The sequence below is a fragment of the Haliotis cracherodii genome, unplaced genomic scaffold, assembly GCF_022045235.1.
Source record: "Haliotis cracherodii isolate W230 unplaced genomic scaffold, xgHalCrac1.p SCAF_14, whole genome shotgun sequence".
Lineage (NCBI taxonomy): Eukaryota > Metazoa > Mollusca > Gastropoda > Lepetellida > Haliotidae > Haliotis > Haliotis cracherodii.
The window spans coordinates 25,291,307-25,316,289 of NW_027266269.1; the positions used below are offsets into that span (position 1 = coordinate 25,291,307).

General features: G+C 43.6%; 1 protein-coding gene across 3 annotated transcripts in view; it reads left to right on the plus strand.

Moving 5' to 3' along the window:
• The window catches only part of LOC139461112 (uncharacterized), a 56,916-nt gene that overhangs the window by 18,988 nt on the left and 12,945 nt on the right, over nucleotides 1–24,983 (plus strand). For all 3 annotated transcript variants that reach the window (XM_071242648.1, XM_071242647.1, XM_071242649.1), the window contains exon 2: nucleotides 19,719–19,940. In XM_071242648.1, coding sequence (XP_071098749.1) covers nucleotides 19,728–19,940 — 213 coding nt within the window. In that variant the 5' untranslated portion in view covers nucleotides 19,719–19,727. The remainder of the gene's footprint in view (nucleotides 1–19,718; nucleotides 19,941–24,983) is intronic.

Consider the following 24,983-nt stretch of genomic DNA (forward strand, 5'->3'; position numbering starts at 1 on the left):
ATCAACATGTTACGCTTGGCATGTGTGCATCTTCGTGTTGGTGCTTCCTTGCATTCACCAACGTTGTATGTATGCATTTTGGTATGTGTGCGTCGCGGTATGTGTGCATCGTGGTATGTGTGCATTTTAGCATGTGTGCTTCTTGATATGTGTTTTTCGTTGCATGTGTGAATCTTGATATGTGTGAATCTTGCTGTATGTGCATCTTGATATATGTGAATCGTGGCATATGTGCATCTCGGCATGTGTGCATCTTGGTATGTGTGCATCTTGGTATGTGTGCATCTCAGCATGTGTGCATCTTGGTATGTGTGCATCTCGGCATGTGTGCATCTTGGTATGTGTGCATCTCGGCATGTGTGCATCTCGGCATGTGTGCATCTCGGTATGTGTGCATCTCGGCATGTGTGCATCTGGGTATGTGTGCATCTCGGTATGTGTGCATCTCGGTATGTGTGCATCTTGGTATGTGTGCATCTCGGCATGTGTGCATCTCGGTATGTGTGCATCTCGGTATGTGTGCATCTTGGTATGTGTGCATCTCGGTATGTGTGCATCTTGGTATGTGTGCATCTCGGCAGGTGTGCATCTCGGTATGTGTGCATCTCGGCGTGTGTGTTTCTTAGTGAGTGAGTTGGGTTTAACGCCGCTTTCAACAGTATTACAGTTATATCACAGCATGTCAGCTTAATGTGGGAGGAAAGCCTGAAGTCATGAGCACGGGTATGGTGCTGACAAACCTAGAAACATAATCGGGGTGAACCGGGATTCGAACCCACAATCATAGGTTTCTGGCGTGCCCAAGGGACGCAACTCTGCACAGCGAATCGCGGCGCCTTAGACGACTGGGCCACCCGTGCTCCCTTGTGTATCGTAGTATGCACCAAAGTTGTATGTATGCATCTTGGTATGCGTGCATATTGATATGTAGCCACGATTCACACATGTAAAGATGCACACATGAATCTTGATATGTGTGAATCGTTGCATGTGTGCATCATGGTGTATGTGCATCTTGATATGTATGAGTCGTTACATGTGTACATCTTGGCATGTGTGAATCCTTGCATGTGTGAATCGCGGCATGTGTGCATCTTGGTATGTGTGAATCGGGTCGTTGTGTGACTCGTGGTATGTGTGCTTTTTGGCATGTAGCCTTTAGGCATGTAGAATTTAGGCATGTAACCTTTTGACATTTGACATCTTGGCATTTAGCCTTTTCGCATGTAACATCTTGGCATGTAGGCTTTAGTCATGTAACTTCTTGGCATGTAATCTTCCGTTAAGTAACATCTTGGCATGTAAGATATAAGCATGTTACAGTTTGTTACAGTTTGTCATGTAATCCTTAAGGCATGTAGCCTCTTGGCATGTATCCTTCAGGCATGGAACAACTTGGCGTGTGACGGCTTGACATGTAACATCTTGGCATACAACATCTTGGCATGCAACCTTTAGGCTTGTAGTGTCTTGGCATGTATCCTTCAGGCATGGAACAACTTGGCATGTGGCATCTTGACATGAAACATCTTGGCATGCAACCTTCAGGCATGTGGCATTTTGGCTTGTAACCCTTAAGGTGTGTAGAATCTTCACATTTAGCCTTCGGGCATGTAACTCTTTGCATGTGGGCTTTCGCCATTTAACGTCTTGGCATGTAATCTAAGGCATGTAGCATCTTGGATGTAGTCTTTAGGGCATCTAGGCATGTACACTTTTCGCATGCATCATTTAGCATGTAGCCTTTTGGTATTTTAGCATCATGACATCAATCATCTTGAAATGTAGCATCTTGGTATGTGTGCATTTTGGTGAGTGTGCATATTGGCATGTAGAATATGGACACGTGATATTTTGGCATCTAGACTCTTGGCATGCTACAGAGGTGTGAGGTGATAAATCTGGTCTAGTGTTGTTGACAGTTCATGTGTTCACAGCGTTTAAACCATGCATGTGAGGAAGGTTCATTGTCAACGTAACATGGTCGACACAGATTCTGGCATCCAAGCCAGTCATACGGAGGAGGGTCCACCTTTAAATGTATGATCTGAACAGGACCACGATCCAGGCCGTAGGACGATTTTCGTAACATCCAACGTCTTTTTTGTAACCGGAGTTGACTAGCATTACCACATCCCTGGATATCTAGGTAAGCCACGGCGATACACATGTTGTGTTTCACTGTACTGGAACTTGATGCACACATGACGCAGCACAAACAATGTAGGCAACGACAAGAAAACATGACTCCTCACTAATCCTTGACATATATACGTGTCTTAAATAGCCTGAAGCTTTGTTTCTTACACCATTTTCGCCTTTGAACCGTGCGATGTCTACTGAAAATACTGCTGTAGATGAATAGGTTGAGCCACTTAGTTAAATCTGTGGGTCAAATACACGTGTGGTATCAAATAAGACAGATGCACGGGGTTTCTAGTTATATACTGTTTAGGTTTACAAATAGATGCTCAAGGCTTACAACGACAGACTCACTTTTTCACAAACACACTCAAGGTTTACACTTACATACTCAAGGTTTACACATAGAGACTCAAAGTTTACACAAACAGACTCAAGGTTTACACATTTAGACTCAAGGTTTACACATACTGACTCAAAGTTTACACAAACAGACTCAAGGTTTACACATTTAGACTCAAGGTTTACACATACTGACTCAAGGTTTACACATAGAGACCCAAGTTTTACACATACAGAATCAAGGTTTACACATACACACTCAAGGCTTACACATAGGGACCCAAGGTTTACACATAGAGACCCAATGTTTACACATAGAGACTCAATGTTTACACATACATACTCAAGGTTTACACATAGAGACTCAAAGTTTACACAAACAGACTCAAGGTTTACACATAGAGACCCAATGTTTACACATAGAGACTCAAGGTTTACACATACATACTCAAGGTTTACACATACCGTCTCAAAGTTTACACAAACAGACTCAAGGTTTACACATTTAGACTCAAGGTTTACACATACTGACTCAAGGTTTACACATAGAGACCCAAGGTTTACACATACAGAATCAAGGTTTACACATACACACTCAAAGTTTACACATAGGGACCCAAGGTTTACACATAGAGACCCAATGTTTACACATAGAGACCCAATGTTTACGCATACAGACTCAAGGTTTACACATACAGGCTCAAGGTTAGGACATACAGACTCAAGGTTTACACATACACACTCAAGGTTTACACATACAGACTCAAGGTTTACACATACAGACTCAAGGTTTACACATTTAGACTCAATGTTTACACATACAGACTCAAGGTTTACACATACACACTCCAGGTTTACACAGAGAGACCCAAGGTTTACACATACAGACCCAATGTTTACACATAGAGGCCCAAGGTTTACACATAGGGACCCAATGTTTACACGTAGAGAATCAAGGTTTACACATACAGACTCAAGGTTCACACATAGAGACCCAATGTTTACACATAGGGACCCAATGTTTACACAGAGAGACCCAAGGTTTACACATACAGACCCAATGTTCACACATAGAGGCCCAAGGTTTACACATAGGGACCCAATGTTTACACGTAGAGAATCAAGGTTTACACATACAGACTCAAGGTTTACACATGGAGACTCACGGTTTACTCATACAGACTCAAGGTTTACACATACAGACTCAAGGTTTGCACATGCAGACTCAAGGTTTACACATACAGACTCAAGGTTCACACATGGAGATTCAAGGTTTACACTTACAGACAGACTCACGGTTTTCACATAGAGACCCAAAGTTAACACATAGAGACTCAAGGTTTACACAAAGAGAACCAAGGTTTACACATGGAGACCCAATGTTTACACATACAGACTCAAGGTTTACACATGGAGACCCAATGTTTACACATAGAGACTCAAGGTTTACACATACAGACCCAATGTTTACACATAGAGACCCAATGTTTACACATACAGACTCAAGGTTTACACATACAGACCCAATGTTTACACGTAGAGACTCAAGGTTTGCACATGGAGACTCACGGTTTACACATACAGACTCAAGGTTTACACATGGAGACCCAATGTTTACACATAGAGACTCAAAGTTTACACATACAGCCTCAAGGTTTACACATAGAGACCCAATGTTTACACATACAGACTCAAGGTTTACACATACAGACCCAATGTTTACACGTAGAGACTCAAGGTTTGCACATACAGACTCAAGGTTTACACATAGAGACTTAAGGTTTACACATAGAAAACCAAGGTTTACACATACAGACTCAAGGTTTACACATAGAGACTCACGGTTTACACATAGAGAATCAAGGTTTACACATACAGAATCAAGGTTTACACATACAGAATCAAGGTTTACACATACAGAATCAAGGTTTACACATACAGAATCAAGGTTTACACATAGAGACTCAAGGTTTACACATACAGAATCAAGGTTTACACATACAGAATCAAGGTTTACACATAGAGACTCAAGGTTTACACATACAGAATCAAGGTTTACACATACAGAATCAAGGTTTACACATACAGAATCAAGGTTTACACATACAGACTCAAGGTTTACACATACAGACTCAAGGTTTACACATAGAGAATCAAGGTTTACACATAGAGAATCAAGGTTTACACATTTAGACTCAAGGTTTACACATACAGACTCACGGTTTACACATACAGAATCAAGGTTTACACACAGATACTCAAGGTTTACACTTGGAGATTCTACGTTCACACATAGAAACATAGGTTTATACGCTTTGTTTGTTTGTTGTTGTTTAACGCCACACTAAACACTATTCCAGCTTTATGACGGCGACGGTTTGTCCGCTGAGACCCTCAGTTTGCACATAGAAACAAGTTCACGTACTCATGCTCTTACTGGCGTGTGTTACAACAAGGAAGTTCTTCTGGATTCGCAACATGACAGGGCGTTTTCAGAAATGTTTAGACGTTAACTATGTGAATGAAGCAACGCAACCTGTTCTCCTCTGACTGACCATATGTACGGTTTGATCATACAGCTGTTGTTTTGTATCAAGTGGTATATTGTAAAGCATTCATGGCGCTTATTGCCGCACTAGCAATATTTCAAATGTGTCATGGCGGCCTGTTAATAATTGAGCCTGAATCAACCTTCAACGTATTTGGAGTATACCGTATTCGACGTAATAAGCGCCCAGGGCACTCTCAAAATTAGAAATAGGGTGCTCTTATTGGAATATAGTTTTGGTGAGATTAAAAACGAGGTTGAAAGAATGTAAATTTTGTGGTTTATGCTGCTGACAGCCTGAAATGAAATAAAAGAAGAATCTGTGTGTATTATACACAATAGATATATTTTCGAGAATTTAATTGCCCATAATTAAGGGTGCATATAACAAACGAGTGCGTATTATACACGAATAAATAAGTCTTGTGTACATTGATCAATCGGAAAGGGTGCTAACTGGGATCGTTCACTAGCCAATATATTAGCAAATAACGCCGTGGGCGTTTATTAGAGCGGGGCGCTTATTACGTCGAATACGGTAATTAAGTTATCGTTTTGAAGATCAGAGTTATGTATCCGGGTAGTGTGTCGTAATCGCTAAACTGGGACTGTATGGTAATCGCTTAGTAAACATTATGACAAATGTGTCTCGCTCACCCTGTCTGAGTTTGAATAACATTAACGCGACATGCCGTTTTCATATTGTACTTTTAGGTACAGAACCAACAAAGAAGAGGCTTGTTGCGATACCAGTGACGTGTTTTCCGTTTGAAATATGTCATGAAATAAGACACGCATGCTAACAACTGAATTTCAAAAATATACTGTCCTAACATATCAAAGTAAACAGGGTTGTCCCAATTCGGGTGTTCCGAGCTCGTTCAAACTCTCGGTCACCTCAGCAGGTTCAATATCACGAACACTCACGGTAAACAAACTTCAAACTTTAAGATTTCTGAATAATTGGAGAGGAAGTTAAGGGGTTTGACTGTTAACGAAAAGGTAAGAGGCGCGAGTGTTCGCGTTGAATATATAGCAATCAATGTTAATCGGTCAATTTTGATTGGTTTACATGGTGACAATTTCAAATATTCGCCTTGACTTATCACGATTATCCTGAAGTGAATGACACGCTATTTTGTAACGGTGAACTGTCATGAAAGACTGTGAATAACGAGTTTAAGAATGCTTCTGGTGTTTAAAACCACTATGTATGATCGGTTAAAGAAACTTCGATGTTTTTCATATGACTTAGTAATCGGTCGAGACATGACACCTGTGTTTTTATATGACTATAGTTAATCTGTCATGACATGATATTGTCATATGAATAAAAATCGAGTGTGTTTTTTAACTTTTTTTGGAGAAGTATATATTTAACAGTTTAAAATATAGTTTTCAAGAACTAATAGCTCCTCATTTATTATACTGTAATATTGCAAGTCCAAATTGTGCCACGCGACGACCCTCAAGGACAGAGAAGTTTTTGAAAGTAAGAGCTGTTAAAATTGACAAAACGCTTTTTTAAAACCCTGTCGTCGTTACCGGTTTTCTACACCAAGAACAAATGCCACAGATTTCATAATTTACTTGTTTTTGTTCGAACAATCATTGAAAACGTTATAAGGCGTTACAACAAAAATAGACATTCTGGCCACAGGATTAATCTACTTGAAATATACACAGACCGTTCGATAATATCATCATAGGCTCTCTTTCACCAGGAAATACGGAGACTCAACTTGGTAGGAAAATGGCATTTTCACGCATGAGCGTCGATGATGAATAGAACTGTTATCATTTGATCCGATATAAAATTCAGTTACATCCGATGTTGGGTTTAGTTTGGTTTAGTGCCTGATTATGGAATGTTACAGTTATAAAGCACAACTGTAATATTTGATCATGTCTGAAGCATACAAACCAGGGGGTATTTAGGTGACCATCTGACAACGCCATCGGGGTATAAAAATATTGAATAAGCAATGACTCAGCCCATTACCTTGGCTTACCCCAGCAGCTATTGCTGAAAACGTCAGCCATTTCTTTCCTTTACAAATATGTGTATTTTGTTGCAAGATTTTGTGATTTGGATTTTTGTTTGCATGCAGTATTGAAATCGGTCACGTTAAATTGTTTTAGTGTGTGTATACTGTGTGTGGTATCTACTGAATGCATTTTGCTTCAAATCTTTGTTGCATTGGTGAATTACATCTAATTAAATTAATCTTATGGTAGTCGATAGTCACAGAATGAGAGAGTACACACACACACACACACACACACACACACACACAGAGAAGAGGCAGAGGGACATAGAGTGAATGCGACAGAGAGAGTCAGAATGGGGAGAGACAGGGACAGACAAACAGTGAGCGGGAAAGGAGAGAGGGGCAGAGTAAGAGAGAGAGAGAGACACACACACACACACACACAGACAGAGTGAGTGAAGGAAACAACGAGAGACACAGAATGAATAAGACACACAGAGTAGGTGATATAGACATCAAGCGTGAGAGAGAGAGAGAGAGAGAGTGTGTGTGTGTGTGTGTGTGTGTGTGTGTGTGTGTGTGTGTGTGTGTGTGTGTGTGATTGGTTGTTGTTTAACGCCGCACTCAGCAATATTCCAGCTATATGACGGCGGTCTGTAAATAATCGAGTATGGACCAGACCATCCAGTGACTGACATCATGAGCATCGATCCACGCAATTGGGATATGATGACATGCATCAACCAAGTCAGCGAGCCTGACCACCCGATGCCGTTAGTCGCCTCTTACGACAAGCATAGTCGCCTTTTACGGCAAGCATGGGTTGCTGAAGACCTATTCTACCCCGGATCTTCAGGGGTCTCACAGTGTGATTGAGAGGGTGGGACACGCACACGGTAATTGGGAGGGGGGGACATCAAGCGTGAGAGAGAGAGAGAGAGAGAGAGAGAGAGAGAGAGAGAGAGAGAGACCTCCACACTGCCACACTGCCACACTGGTCTTGCGTGTATTAACTCAGATTGGAGGTACTCAGGGGGTACCTGGCTACGAGTGTCTTCCTATGGGGCCAGTGAGGTGGGTTATTGGGGCGTGATTGTTTCACAGTTTACCGTGTTCGCACCTAAGTCGTGAAGGTGATTTGAGTTTATCTGACATACGTTTACAACGACCACGAAAGTTAATCTGAAAATAACGTTTTATACACCTGATTAAAGTGATTTATTTTTTATCATATTCTTCAGTTTGAAAGTTTGGTTGGCAGGGAATATAAAGAATACAAATATACCCTCAGGTTCGTTGACTATATGTCTTAATCAATATGTAATCTCAATCAATAGTGTCCTTCTCGAATGATTTGTACAAAAACTTTGTGAAAATCGTGTTTAACAGTGCTTTGATTGTGATAGGTTCTTAGACTTTTAATGTGCTTTAACATAGAAATATGTCTTACAGCCATTTGGCGTGTTACAGCGAGTCAGTTTGGTTTAAGGCCGCTTTAAACATTACTGCAGTATATTTGGGCGTGTCAGCTCGATGTTGAAAGAAATACAAGCGTGACATGGCGCTGACGCTCATCACTTCGATGAGGTGAGGTGAAATAGGGTTTAACGTCGCGTCCAAGATTATTGCACTTATATAGCGACGTGCATGCTCGTCTATGTGTGTGTGTGTGTGTGTGTGTGTGTGTGGCTGCTTGTACTAGTCCGGACTGATGTCGATTTATAGTGCTAGCACACTGAGATACCATGCCGCAGTTTAACATGAATACCCCAGACACAGTATACTGACTCCGAGCCGACCAGTCCTTGTTTTAGCCCCTTAATGCCGAGCGCTAGACAGGGTAACAACAAGTACCATCTTTAAACGTCCTTTGGTATGACGCGGCTGGGGATCGAACACCGGACCTTCCGCCTCCATTAGACTACGGAGGCGGTCTCACTTCGATGAAGTCCTCGAGTAACGGTATGATGCTCACAAACCATGACCTCCTCGGAATGACTTTGAGATTCGAAGAAATATGTCCTCCGAACAGAGGTCAGTTTGGCAGTAGCTTTAAGGAAATGGAATGGAAGCCGTGTCACTTTCCTTTGTCAAAGAATTGTTTTGCAAGAAAAAATACCACAGATTTCCTAATTTACATGTTAGATTTCATTGGAATAGTAAAGGGACACGTACTTACAATATGGAGATATTTTGTTGGAAAAAGCTTTTATTTATTTAACAGTTCAGGCACGTCAGCAGGGTAATAGTACTAACAGTTCTGGTCTAAGGGAGGCAACTCTAGACACCATCATTCCTGTTCAGCGCATGGGCACGACTTGAGACAATGTTCAGCAGTGTGTTGCCTGTGTAATTTTTATTTCTAGATGGATGGATAAATTCACAAGACTACCTGAGAATTGTTTGAACGACTTGGCATTTTTTCCTTTTGCGCTATTCAAACATCACCTCTTCTTGAGTGTCAATGAAATTCTAACAAAACGATTTGATTTAAGTTGTAATTACATCAACGTTCTAAGACTTTACATTTTTATGCAACAACGTGCAGATTCATAAACTAAAATTTGTCATTTTCAAGTTACATTGAAGTTTTGAAAGACGCCTTATTTAAAATAGCTCTTTGTGTAGGTCAATCCCATCTCAACCCATGTAGCTTACTTTTATTAAAATGTAAAAAACCCTTTTTTATTCATGTGAATCTATCACCAACATTTCACAATATAAAGCCATTGTTTAAAAAGACAAACAAAGAGCCTTCGCGTTATATTAAATGAACAAACAACTTTCAGTCTCTACTGCAATGGCGTGAGGTATTTTTTTTCAAAATGATGTAATATAATTATCGGCCCATTACAGCGGCATGTAGCGCTATGTTGACTCGCATGAAATTTTGCGACAATTTTCCTTATTTTTTTTCCATTTTTATGTTTTATCTCCAAACGAAAGGGCGTCAATATTACTACGCTTTAAAGAGCCTTTTCACTGCCTGAAAGTATAAATCAAGAACGTTACAGATGCGTTCAGACGGAACATATAAAATAGGCTGCCAAACTTTCTTGGGACGCGGTTCATTAAACCGTCATGACACCCTCATTGTACCAGCTTTCCTCGATGTCTAAGAGGTTTTTAAAAAAATATCAGCAACAAAGCGAATAAGATTTCTATTTAGCTTGGTTTGTGTATTCCACAATGTGCGGAAGTACACGGATGGGTGTCACGCCTCTGCAATCGTGTTTTGTTCTAGGTACCTGCACGTGCATTATTCCGCAAACAATTACTCATGGGGTTTTTTTCAGGGCTTTTGTAGACTTTAAGACAACGACTTGTTTCAGATGCCAATACGGTTTATGAACAATTTTCAAGGAAATTTGATGATGGCGTGTCGGCAATTGCAAATGTTATCGAGTGTCGGTGTATTTACACATCTGGAAAACGAGAAGCATAATTTGCGCTATTTTCATTGGAAACACACTGCTCTTTCATGCTTCAAACGAACAGTATCACCAGACTCAAAGTTTCCCTGCCTCCTCTCGAGAATACCAGAAACAACACACGCACACACACACACACACACACGCACACACACGCGCACACACACACACACACACACACACGTAGGTTGTTGTTTAACGCCGCACTCTGCAATATTCAAGCTGTATGACCGACGGTGTTCTGCAAATAATCGAGTCGGGATCCTCCAATCCCCCTCGCCCTACGTTTCTTCCGATTCGATTAGATATATCGAGATCTTGTTCAGCAGAGGCCGTTATTTTCAATTAAGTATATGCCCAACTCGAGTCCAGGAGAAGCATTGTCATTGGCCGTTGATTTCTGACGAGAGAAAATCTAAGTTGCTAAGTTCGTGGTTTGAGAGATGTAGCTGGTTACGTCACTTCCGACAAAAAAGCGGGGCCCCGAATGGGTATAAAGTCATAATTGTGAGTGATTATGGTTTCACGCCGTTGTTAGCAACCCTCCAGTAATATCAAGACGGGGACACAAGAAATGTGATGAGGCGAAATTGGGTTTAACGTCGCGTCCAAGATTATTGCACTTATATAGCGACGTGCATGCACGTGTGTGTGTGGCTGCTTGCACTAGTCCGGACTGATGCCGATTTATAGTGATAGCTCACTGAGATACCATGCCACAGTTTAACATGAATACCCCACTTAGACACTGTATACTGACTCAGAGCCGTCGAATCCTTGTTTTAGCCCCTTAATGCCGAGCGCCAGACAGGGTAACAACAAGTACCATCTTTTAACGTCTTTTGGTATGACGCGGGCGGGGATCGAACACCGGACCTTCCGCTCTACCACAAGACCACGGAGGCGGTCCCCAGAAATGTAATTCAATTATTGAACCCATGTGATGAATCGAATTTCGTCGTGACAAGCGACGCTTCAAACACTTGGCTAACCTACCGTCCTCGGTTTCACGAATTACCTTTGTACCGTAGCTCGTACCTTCTTTCACGACCCGTGAAGATCCGGGGTAGAATAGGTCTTCAGCAACCCATGCTTGCCGTAAAAACCGACTGTGCCTGTCGTAAGAGGCGACTAACGGCATCGGGTGGTCAGGCTCGCCGACTTGGTTGATACATGTCATCGTATCCCAATTGCGTTGATCGATGCTCATGATGTTAATCACTGAATTGTCTGGTCCAGACTCGATTATTTACAGACCGCCGTCATATAGTTGGAATATTGCTGAGAGTGGCGTTAAACAACAAACAAAACAAAACTTTTTTTCACATACACCGTTTCATAATCCCTGCTCTTCAACATAATGGTTGTCTTTCAATAGAACATTGGTCAAGATGTCTTCGACGAAACTGTGTAAACCAACTGTAGTTTGTGAACATCAATATAATTATTGTGTATGATATATTAATATATGTGAGACAGCGTGTTGACAAGGTCAGTCTCGATAGTGATTATAAAGTAAGTAAGTGAGTATGGTTTTACGCCGCTTTTAGCAATATTCCAGCAATATCACGGCGGGGGACACCAGGAATGGGCTTCACACATTGTACCCATGTCGGGAATCGAACCCGGGTCTTCGGCGTGACGAGCGAACGCTTTAACCACTAGGCTACCCGACCGCCCCTATAGTGATTATTAAATGAAAATAAGGTACCTACCTTGCCCAATGCTTATTTTCACAAACAGATCCATTTGGTATCCATGGTTACACGATATTCTATTGAAAATTACACGATGGCGTCTTAGTAATCCAGGAGAAAGTAGCTCCGCGTTAATACGTTGATACGTAACCTCTCTTTACACTTTAAGAATACGTAATCCCCGCGTCTTCTATTACGTCGTAACGTCTTGTTCGTGTCTCGTGTGACGTCACTTTCGCAGGTAGTGGCAGAACATCTGTACATCCACGACAACAGTTTCTGTGGAATAAAATAGAGCAGAGTAAAAAACAGAAAGACGAGGAATCCACTCTCACAGAGTCCGGATAAGGGAAGTCACACTGTACACATGATAAGGGTCTCTCTATATAATGGACAGTCGTTATCCGGACTAACGCTTGGTGTCTTATGTACCATTCCAGAAGAAGAACTGGAATTGACAGCGCAACACATTTCCCCTTGACAATCACACATGGGAGGGGTCTCTGTATGTGATAGACAGTCGTTATCCCCACTAACATCAGACGTCAGATGTAGCATTTCAGAATACACGGAGCTGACATTCAACATATGAACCAGCAACTGTCATCACACGTCATAGGTTCATCTTGAGTATCTTTTAACCACGTATTATCATCACCAGTGTGCCATAGCGTTGTCCTGTTCCCAAATCGGTAATCTGTAAACGCAGGATCATTTCTTGGTGAAATATTTAAGAAACCTTGAACACCAACAAAAATAATAACGGTTCCGTCGATCTCTAACTGCTTCCTTCTTAACACAAACCAAAACCATCCATAAGCAATGTTTTCTGTATCCAACACCACAGCATCACTCTTGATTGCAAGCCGAAGTTGGTTTGAATAGATAACTGAAGTTGCTAACTCATTCACTCTTCCAAAAACATAATCTTTGCATTTTTACAACAGAAACAACTAGACCGTGTTTCCTTTCTACTCAGATGACACCTGAGCTGTCATCCTCGATATAACGCGAAATGGGGATCCAATTTCGTAACACAATTTGATGAATGGAAATGACACCAGTTGTACATCTGAATATGTAGGTGAACTACTACCCATAACGATTGTGGTTTGGGACCAGTTATTCGGGTTTATTTGCCTTTTGCGTTATCTGCGAATTTGGAAAGATGATAGCCTGTAAGTAAGAGAGTCAAGCGTGTAGCGTCAACACAAGGCTTCATTCATACATGTAGCTTATGAGTGGCCACTAGAAACGCAATGCTGTATGCCATTAATTAAAACGACGAGGACTGATCAGAGTAATGCGAAATATATTATGTTTGTTTGTTTGTTTGTTTGTTTGTTTGTTTGTTAACGCCGTATCCCTCAATATTCTAGCTATATGACGGCGGTCTGTAAATAATCGAGTCTGGGCCAGGCATTCCATTGATTGACATCATGAGCATCTATGAAGGCAATTGGGATACGATGACATGCATCAGTCGGGTCACCGAGCCTGACCACCAGATCCCGTTAGTCGCCTCTTGCGACAAGCGTGGGATGCTGGAGACCATTTCTAACCCGGATCTTCACGGGTCACGAAATATAGTATGTACAGAGAAGTTGTATGTATTTAATATTAGTAATACAGTCGAATATTAATATGTTTCAAGATAAGGACGGATTTAAGTGTTCATTTACAGTAAACTACGTTTATAACAAACACGCCTTTTAAGAACCGACGGCTGTAACGAACAGTTTTTTGTCCCGTCCCATTGCTTCATATATGCTGTGCATATGCTTATAACGAACAACGTATATAACGAATTACAATTAGTGGTCCCTTTGGGTTCGTTATAACCGTAGTTTACTGTATATGATATGGTGACAAGATATCCAGAACGACGAGACAAGAGTATGGCGGAAAGCTTTCATTTTTAACAATGGGCGAGGGTGCTTATAACCAACTATAATTAGTGGTCCCTTTAAGTTTGTTAACTGTATCTTTAATTCTACTCCTGCAACTGTTGTCCTGCTTCATCCAAAACAACATGGATACAATGTGTGAAGCCCATTTCTGGTGTCCCCCGGCGTGATATTGCTGGAAATTTGCTAAAGCGGCGTAAAACCATATTAATTCATCCCGAACAACTCCCCTGCTAGCGAACGTACGTGAATCAAGTGCAAATAGTTTGAACAGCAAGGCACTGAAAGCAACACAAGACCACTGTGAACCATATTCCATCAAACACCTTCCCGATTTAAAAAAAAAAACCCAACATAACGGGCCATTTAGAAACTATTTGCATTAATTTATTATACCGAGGCAGCTGATATGAAGGATAAATCAGCAGGGGCAAAACCAGTGAACCATAACAGCCACCAATCTTTCAATTAAATGTTTCCCAGGCGTTTGAATTCACGCCGTGTGACGCAAGAGTATAAGTTTTCTTTTAAATATTTTTCACAACACGAAACCAAATGACGCGGACTTGGCAGTAATTTCCCAATGGAATTACTCCACGAAACGAATAGATATAATCGGCATTATTTCTGTCATTGTGTTGGTGTATCGGAATTGGGGAACTCGGTTCTATATAAGATCGGATGGTCTTATGAACATGAAAATAGCAAAGGGAAATCGTGTGGCTGTAACAAGTAAGTCTCTATGTCTCATACACTGTCTTCACTCTATGTCTCATACACTGTCTTCACTCTATGTCTCATACACTGTCTTCACTCTATGTCTCATACACTGTCTTCACTCTATGTCTCATACACAGTCTTCACTCTATGTGTCATACACTGTCTTCACTCTATGTCTCATACACTGTCTTCACTCTATGTCTCATACACTGTCTTCACTCTATGTCTCATACACTGTCTTCACTCTATGTCTCATACACTGTCTTCACTCTATGTCTCACACACTGTCTTCACTCTATGTCTCATACACAGTCTTCACTCTATGTCTCATACACTGTCTTCACTCTATGTCTCATACACTGTCTTCACTCTATGTCTCATACACTGTCTTCACTCTATGTCTCATACACTGTCTTCACTCTATGGCTCATACACTGTCTTTACTCTATGTCTCATACACTGTCTTCACTCTATATCTCATACACTGTCTTCACTCTATATCTCATACACTGTCTTCACTCTATGTGTCATACACTGTCTTCACTCTATGTGTCATACACTGTCTTCACTCTATGGCTCATACACTGTCTTCACTCTATGTCTCATACACTGTCTTCACTCTATGTGTCATACACTGTCTTCACTCTATGTCTCAACACTGTTTTCACTCTATGTGTCATACACTGTCTTCACTCTATGGCTCATACACTGTCTTCACTCTATGTCTCATACACTGTCTTCACTCTATGTGTCATACACTGTCTTCACTCTATGTCTCAACACTGTTTTCACTCTATGTCTCATACACTGTCTTCACTCTATGTGTCATACACTGTCTTCACTCTATGGCTCATACACTGTCTTTACTCTATGTCTCATACACTGTCTTCACTCTATATCTCATATACTGTCTTCACTCTATGTCTCATACACTGTCTTTACTCTATATCTCATACACTGTCTTCACTCTATGGCTCATACACTGTCTTCACTCTATGGCTCATACACTGTCTTCACTCTATGTCTCATACACTGTCTTCACTCTATATCTCATACACTGTCTTCACTCTATGTCTCATACACTGTCTTCACTCTGTGTCTCATACACTGTCTTCACTCTATTTCTCATACACTGTCTTCACTCTATGTCTCATACACTGTCTTCACTCTATGTCTCATACACTGTCTTCACTCTATGTCTCATATACTGTCTTTACTCTATGTCTCATACACTGTTTTCACTCTATGGCTCATACACTGTCTTCATGAAACACATCATGGCCTCGTCAATTTTTAAGAACATTTAAGAATGTTTAGTTTAGTTTAGTTATTTTTCTTGATTATATTAGGCATTTCAGGCTTTTTACGTTGTAATTATTACATGCCCTTTGATATCTAAAGTTCCGGGCGAAAGAAAGTTAAACAAATGTTTGATGATGGCTAAAAGTTAAACAAGGTGAGGTGAAATGGGGTTTAACGTCGCGTCCAAGATTATTGCACTTATAAACCGACGTGCATGCACGTGTGTGTGTGTGTGGCTGCTTGTACTAGTCAGGACTGATGCCGATTTATAGTGCTTTTACACTGAGACACCATGCCGCAGTTTAAAATGAATACCCCACTCAGACACAGTATACTGACTCCGAGCCGACCAGTCCTTGGTTTAGCCCCTAATGCCAGACAGGGTACCGTCAAGTACCATCTTTTAACCAGTTTTGGTATGACGCGGCCGGGGATCGAACACCGGACATTCCGCTCTACGGGTGGACGCTCTACCACTAGACCACGGAGGCGGTCCTAAAAGTTAAACAAACAAGGAGGGTTTTTTCGATGGTGACGTAATGATACGGGTATCAAATGCAATATAATATGCATCATATCAATGAATATCTCACAACAGGTGATGTACACACGTCTCAAAGGGAGGGGCGCACGGGTGGCCCAGTCATCTAAGGCGCCGCGATTCGCTGTGCAGAGTTGCGTCCCTTGGGAACGCCAGAAACCTATGATTGTGGGTTCGAATCCCGGTTCGCCCCGATTATGTTTCTCGGTTTGTCAGCACCATACCCCTGCTCGGGAGTTTCACCGAAGTGGTAAACGTCTGAGACCTGCATCACTTGTGGCTTTCCTCCCACATTAAGCTGACACGCCGTGATATAAATGGAATACCGTTAAAAGCGGCGTTAAACCCAACTCACTCACTCACGTCTCAAGGGACATGGGGTTCGCAATTTCACAGGACACAGTTATGAGCTGAGTGAAGCGTGAACTTTCAAGTGTATAGTTTATTTTTCCCCGGCTGTTGTTCAGTACGAGAACAGGTATTTGGTAGAAATAGAAACATTTTATAATAGTTTTGTCGATATCGATAGTAGTAGTAGTAGTAGTAGTAGTAGTAGTAGTAGTAGTAGTGGTGGTGGCAGCTGCAACAGTAGTAGTGGTGGTAGTCAGAGTAGCAGTAGTAGTAGTAGTAGCAGCAGCCGTTGCAGCAACGGAAGCAGTAGTAGTAGTAGTAGTAGTAGAAGAAGAAGAAGTAGTATAAGGAGTAGTAGTAGTGGCAGCTGCAACAGTGGTAGTCGGAGTAGCAGTAGTAGCTGTAGTAGTAGCAGCAGCAAATGTAGTAGTGAAAGCATCACATGTAGTAGAAGTAGTAGTAGTAGTAGCAGCAGCAGCATCACATGTAGTAGTAGTAGTAGTAGTAGTAGTATATAGTAGTAGCTCTGTTGCTAACACTGTAATTAGTATAACCACCACCACATCAGCAGCAGTGTCAGTTATCACAACCGTTCCGATAATCATGATCATTTTTTGCGTATCATTGCCATCGATATCACTATCATCACATTTTGTCGTCATAGTAACTCCTCTTTCTTGTTGGAATGTCTACTGACAGTTGAACGTGATGCCCACGTCTCAATGAGCTGTGCGTGACGCCCCCGCCAGCAGTATTTCAGACACAGCTTAGTGTGGGAGGAAAACCCTGTCTTAAACTTTTTCATCTTGTGGGATCCCCTGAGGACGGGTATTGTGCCGAATAACCAAACAAGGATAGCCGAAATAGCCGAACATGGATCATATTTTGATCACGATGAAGGGACGCAACTCTGCAGGGCGAACTGCTACGCCCAAGACAACGAGGTCACCCCACATCACAATACAGTGAAAGTTTCCGTTTAGCTGCATGACTCATTTTATAAATATAGTGTATATTTTTCTATGTATGTAAATTATGTAACATAACTACTATCGGGAAGGTCAGACAATTGTTATTAGTTTGTTTAAGTTTTGTTTGTTTGTTTGTTGTTTAACGCGCATTTAGCAATATTCCAGCTATATGACGGCGGTCTGTAAACTATGGAGTCCTGTCTATCGTACCGTAGTGTGTCTATTGTACCTTAGTGTGTCTATCGTACCGTAGTGCGTCTATTGTACCTTAGTGTGTCTATCGTACCGTAGTGCGTCTATTGTACCTTAGTGTGTCTATCGTACCGTAGTGTGTCTATTGTACCTTAGTGTGTCTATCGTACCTTAGCGTGTCTATCGTACCTTGGTTGGTTGGTTGTTTAGAAGCGCACTCAGCAATATTCCACCTATGTGAATATGCGGTCTGTAAATAATCGAGTATGGACCAGACAATCAGTGATTGACATCATGAGCATCGATCCACGAAATTGGGATACAATGACATGCATCAACCAATTCAGCGAGTCTGACCACCCGATCCCGTTAGTAGCCTCTTACGACAGGCATATTCGCCGTTTACTGAAAGCACGGCTTGCTGAAGACCTATTCTACCCCGGATCTTCACGGGTCAGTTTGTTTAAGTGCGGTCAGTTCCTGGTAAAATGAATTCAGGTACATGTATATCGAAACACCATTCGCAAATTTTGTTTTGTTCCAAAAATCTTCAGACCCACATTTTGGTTAAAAAGGAAAACATCCGGGATGCTGTGTATTATCGCCCCTAAGTGAGTGAGTGAGTGAGTTGATTTTACGCCGTTTAACATTCCAGCAATATAACGGTAACTGGACCTTAGGAATGGACTTCACACAGTGTATCAAACTGAGGAATCGAACCCGGGACTTAGGCGCGAAGAGAGCACTCTTTAACCACGAGGCTACTCCAACGCCCCTCTCATGTTAGTGTAACTAATAAACCTTTTGGGGTTCTTTGTTGTAAAATCGGGGTTCTACTTTAAATACGTGAAGATAGACTATTTTTATTTTTTGTGAGGACTACATCACGAAATTCGTCCGAAAATAATAAAACGGTGCTGAAATAGCTCGTGAGGGCAGAGTATAAACTGTTGTACTTAGAATGAAGCCGCCTTCAGGAATTCCGGTTAGAATAGGCGTAAGCGTGGCTGAATGGTCGGATGGTCAGGATCGCTGACGAGGTTTATTTCGTGCCATCGTACCTCGATAGCGTTGGACGTTGTTCGTCTTATTAATGGTTTGTTTGGTCCAGAGTGGACTTTACGTTGAGTTAAACGACAAACGAGTTACTATAGGATCAGGTGGTCGGAAAGATCCTATCTCGATAGCATAGTCCAAAGTGATCTCAGCGCTAAAATGAGCATAACTTTTGACGGACGTAGTGCCAAGATCGCTTTGTGGAACGGGGCCCGGCTTCAGTGATTTACCGGCCATGGTGAAATAGCTGGAAAATATCAACGTGGAGATGAACAGCAATTAAACACGACTTAGTGGCCAAGGCAGTTGTTCTATGCTCAATGATCTATGGTCTCTATGCTGAGTGGTAACGTGTATGCCCTCCTTTTGAACATAGTCTCAGTTTCTGCAAACTACGATTTACGCGGAGCCTTACAACATAAATCCGTGAAATTGAAAAAAATGTCACTTCAGGTCTCACCCTACCAGCCTAACATTCATTATCACTTAGAGATGACACTTATCTTACAAAACTTCTCACCTTCCAGTACTTTCTGATGCCCACGACACAAATGGAAGCAAGTCACGAATCGTCTCAAAGCCACGTGGGTACTGTCCTCCCTCCTGCCAATTTCCCGCCATATTACCCGGAGCAGACGACACAACCCCCTGCCCAGAACGGAGCTCCATGTTTCTACCTCGGTGACCGGCCGAACTTTGAGCGAGACCCTCTTCAGTTATTTCCCAGGACAGATCCGGAAGATCAACAGGTATGTTACTGAATGTGACTTTCTTACGAAAAAAAATAACCGTGGACTGGTTTTGCAGGGTGGTTGCCATGGCGACTTACTTTGCAGCTGTTAAGACCGGAAATTGACACAATCGGAAGTCGCTATTATAAATTCAAGGGTCTTGTTTATTTAGTGCTCTCGTATTTTAAGACAGCGGTTTGGGGTTTTCTATTAGATCTTTTTATCTCAATCGGATTTTGATGTAGCTACGATTTTCATAGGATTGACTTCACATACAGAAACGCGACCAAGTAAACTTCCTCATCTAAAAATAATCTTTATCCTGTATTTTCTTGTCGAGGCTTTATTTTTAAACTGTTTCACCATATGTTGAATTGGGCCAGTGACATTATGTCTAACCACAAACGCGTGATTTTAGTCGTTCATAAACAAAAATATAGGATTTTTCCAGCCGAGAAAAGACATAAAGGCCAAAGCTGTATTTCACTTATGTCAATAACACATAATCAGCCTTAAATTCCCCAAATCATTGTCATACTACAAAAATGATTTCGAATTAAATATTATCACTGACATATAATTTGTCTATAAACTGCGCTTTAGTTTTATCGATATGTTTAGTTTAAAGATTTATTGAGGGCGACATTGTCTCGCGGGCGTGTTACAACGCCTCCCGCTGACTACGAGAGGCGCGACTGGGCGAATTGTGTTGACTGTAGAAGAAGCTTTACTCTCACTGACCCTGGCCCATATCTGAGACACGTTGACATTGTAACCGCGATATAACATTTGGAGAAGCCAATTTGAAACTAATACCCAATACGTTTTGCGTGGGGAACGAAGCGGATATTGTAATGTTATTCACATATTTATTTTGTGTGTTTTAGATAAAAAAATATTAAATATTTATCCATGAAGTATTAAAAGCTAACATTAACTCTGCGCATGTGAGTTCATTGGAGTTTCTTTTCTTGTTTGTTTGTTGTTTGTTGTTTGTTTGTTGTTTAACGCCGCACTCAGCGATATTCAAGCTAAATGACGGCGACCGACTCATAATCAAGTCTTCACCAGACAACTAGTGACTGATATTATGAGCATTGACCCCAGCCGGACAGACGTTCTATCCACTACACCACAGAGGCGGGCTCCGGACAGACGCTGTATCATTACATCAAGGAGGCGGTCTCCGGACAGACGCTCTATCCACTATACCACGGAGGCGGTCTCCAGACAGACGCTCTATTCATTCCACCACGGAGGCGGTCTCCGGACAGACGCTCTATCAACTACACCACGGAAGCGGTCTCCGGGCAGACGCTCTATCCACTACACCACGGTGGCGGTCTCCGGGCAGACGCTCTATCCACTACACCACGGAGGCGGTCTCCGGGCAGACGCTCTATCCGATACACCACGGAAGCGGTCTCCGGGCAGACGCTCTATCCACTACACCACGGTGGCGGTCTCCAGGAAGACACTCTATCCACTACACCACGGAAGCGGTCTCCAGGCAGACGCTCTATCCACTACACCACGGAAGCGGTCTCCGGGCAGACGCTCTATCCACTTCACCACGGAGGCGGTCTCCGGGCAGACGCTCTATCCACTACACCACGGAAGCGGTCTCCGGGCAGACGCTCTATCCACTACACCACGGTGGAGGTCTCCAGGAAGAAACTCTATCCACTACACCACGGAGGCGGTCTCCGGACAGACGCTCTATCAACTACACCACGGAAGCGGTCTCCGGGCAGACGCTCTATCAACTACACCACGGTGGCGGTCTCCGGGCAGACGCTCTATCCACTACACCACGGAAGCGGTCTCCGGGCAGACGCTCTATCCACTACACCACGGTGGCGGTGTCCGGGCAGACGCTCTATCCACTACACCACGGAAGCGGTCTCCGGGCAGACGCTCTATCCACTACACCACGGTGGCGGTCTCCAGGAAGACACTCTATCCACTACACCACGGAAGCGGTCTCCAGGCAGACGCTCTATCCACTACACCACGGAGGCGGTCTACAGGCAGACGCTCTATTTACTACATCACAGAGGCGGTCTCCGGACAGACGCTCTATCTACTACATCACAGAGGCGGTCTCCGGACAGATGCTCTATCCACTACACCACGGAGGCGGTCTCCAGACAGACGCTCTATCCACTCAACCACGGAAGCGGTCTCCGGACAGACGCTCTATCCACTCAACCGCGGAAGCGGTCTCCAGGCAGACGTTCTATCCACTACACCAAGGAGGCGGTCTCCAGGCAGACGCTCTATTTACTACATCACAGAGACGGTCTCCGTCCAGACGCTCTATCCACTACACCACGGAGGCGGTCTCCAGACAAATGCTCTATCCACTACACCACGGAAGCGGTCTCCGGGCAGACGCTCTATCTACTACACCACGGTGGCGGTCTCCGGGCAGACGCTCTATCCACTACACCACGGTGGCGGTTTCCAGGAAGACGCTCTATCCACTACACCACGGTGGCGGTCTCCGGGCAGACGCTCTATCCACTACACCACGGAAGCGGTCTCCAGGAAGACGTTCTATCCACTACACCACGGTGGCGGTCTCCGGGCAGACGCTCTATCCACTACACCACGGTGGCGGTCTCCGGGCAGACGCTCTATCCACTACACCACGGTGGCGGTCTCCGGGCAGACGCTCTATCCACTACACCAGGGTGGCGGTCTGCAGGAAGACGCTCTATCCACTACACCACGGAGGCGGTCTACAGGCAGACGCTCTATTTACTACATCACAGAGGCGGTCTCCGGACAGACGCTCTATCTACTACATCACAGAGGCGGTCTCCGGACAGATGCTCTATCCACTACACCACGGAGGCGGTCTCCGGGCAGACGCTCTATCCACTACACCACGGTGGCGGTCTCCAGGAAGACGCTCTATCCACTACACCACGGAGGCGGTCTACAGGCAGACGCTCTATTTACTACATCACAGAGGCGGTCTCCGGACAGACGCTCTATCTACTGCATCACAGAGGCGGTCTCCGGACAGATGCTCTATCCACTACACCACGGAGGCGGTCTCCAGACAGACGCTCTATCCACTCAACCACGGAAGCGGTCTCCGGACAGACGCTCTATCCACTACACCACGGAAGCGGTCTCCAGGCAGACGTTCTATCCACTACACCAAGGAGGCGGTCTCCAGGCAGACGCTTTATTTACTACATCACAGAGGCGATCTCCGTCCAGACGCTCTATCCACTACACCACGGAGGCGGTCTCCAGACAAATGCTCTATCCACTACACCACGGAGGCGGTCTCCAGACAAATGCTCTATCCACTACACCACGGAGGCGGTCTCCAGACAGACGCTCTATCCACTCAACCACGGAGGCGGTCTCCGGGCAGACGCTCTATCCACTTCACCACGGAGGCGGTCTCCGGACAGACGCTCTATCCAATCCACGGAGGAGGCGGTCTCCGGGCAGACTCTCTATCCACTACACCACGGAGGCGGTCTCCGGCTAGACGCTCTATCCACTACACCACGGAGGCGGTCTCCGGCTAGACACTCTATCCACTACACCACGGAGGCGGTCTCCGGCTAGACGCTCTATCCACTCAACTGCGGAAGCGGTCTCCGGGTAGACTCTCTATCCACTACACCACGGAGGCGGTCTCCGGGTAGACACTCTATCCACTACATCACGGAGGCGGTCTCCGGGTAGACGCTCTATCCACTACACCACGGAGGCGGTCTCAGGGTAGACTCTCTATCCACTACACCACGGAGGCGGTCTCCGGGTAGACACTCTATCCACTGCATCACAGAGGCGGTCTCCGGGTAGACGCTCTATTCACTACACCACGGAGGCAGTCTCACTTACATCTGTTAAAGGGATAAAGCAATCACACTTACATCTGTTAAAGGGATCAAGCAAGCACACCTACATATGGTAAGGGAATAAAGGAAACACAGGATACTATTTTAAATGAACTGGCAGCAGCATACCTTGTTGTTGTTGTTGTTGTTGTTGTTTGTTCGTCGGTTGCGTCGGTTGTTGCAAGGGGGCACGGGTGGCCCAGTCGTCTAAGGCGCCGCGATTCGCTGTGCAGAGTTGCATCACTTCGGGCTTTCCTCCCACATTAAGCTGACACGCCGTGATATAACTGAAATAATGTTAAAAGCGGCGTTAAACACAACTCACTCACTTACTGTTGTTGCAAGTCTATATTTCTGTAGTATCCAGACGATTGATTCTTGTGTGTACCGTATGCTGTCGTTGATGCTGTGTTATAGTTGTTGCTGTTGCTGTAGGTGGCGGTGTTGGTACTGACGATGCTGGTGTTGTAGGCGGTACTGTTAGTACTGACGATGCTGCTGTTGTAGATGGTGTTGTTGATACTGACGGTGATGTATAGAAGTCCTAAAATACATCGCCCAAATGTTTGCACTCCCTGGGAACAGCCAACGGCTGTATAAAGGACGGGGTCGTCGTAACTTTCAACGTCCGTATCAACTGACTCATTATTTCCTCCTAGCATAATTTAAAGTCATTTTCGCAAATAATGACACAGATAAAAACCTAAACGTGTCCTTGTATGCTGACGGATGGATGACGTGTGACAAATTATAAACATTCCCATTCCCATTGAAGACCCGGGGTAGAATAGGTCTTCAGCAACCCATGCTTGCCGTAAAAGGCGACTATGCTTGTCGTAAAAGGCGACTAACGGGATCGGGTGGTCAGGTTCGACTTGGTTGATGCTTGTTATCGATCCCAATTGCGTGGATCGATGCTCATGATGTCAATCACTGGATAGTCTGGTCCAGACTCGATTATTTCACAGACCGCCGTTATATAGCTGGAATATTGCTGAGTGCGGCGTTAAAGAGTGAGTGAGTATGGTTTTACGCCGTTTTTAGCAATATTCCAGCAATATCACGGCGGGGGACACCAGAAATGGGCTTCACACATTGTACCCATGTCGGGAATCGAACCCGGGTTTTCGGCGTGACGAGCGAATGCTTTAACCACTAGGCTACCCGACCGCCCCGCGGCGTTAAAGAACAA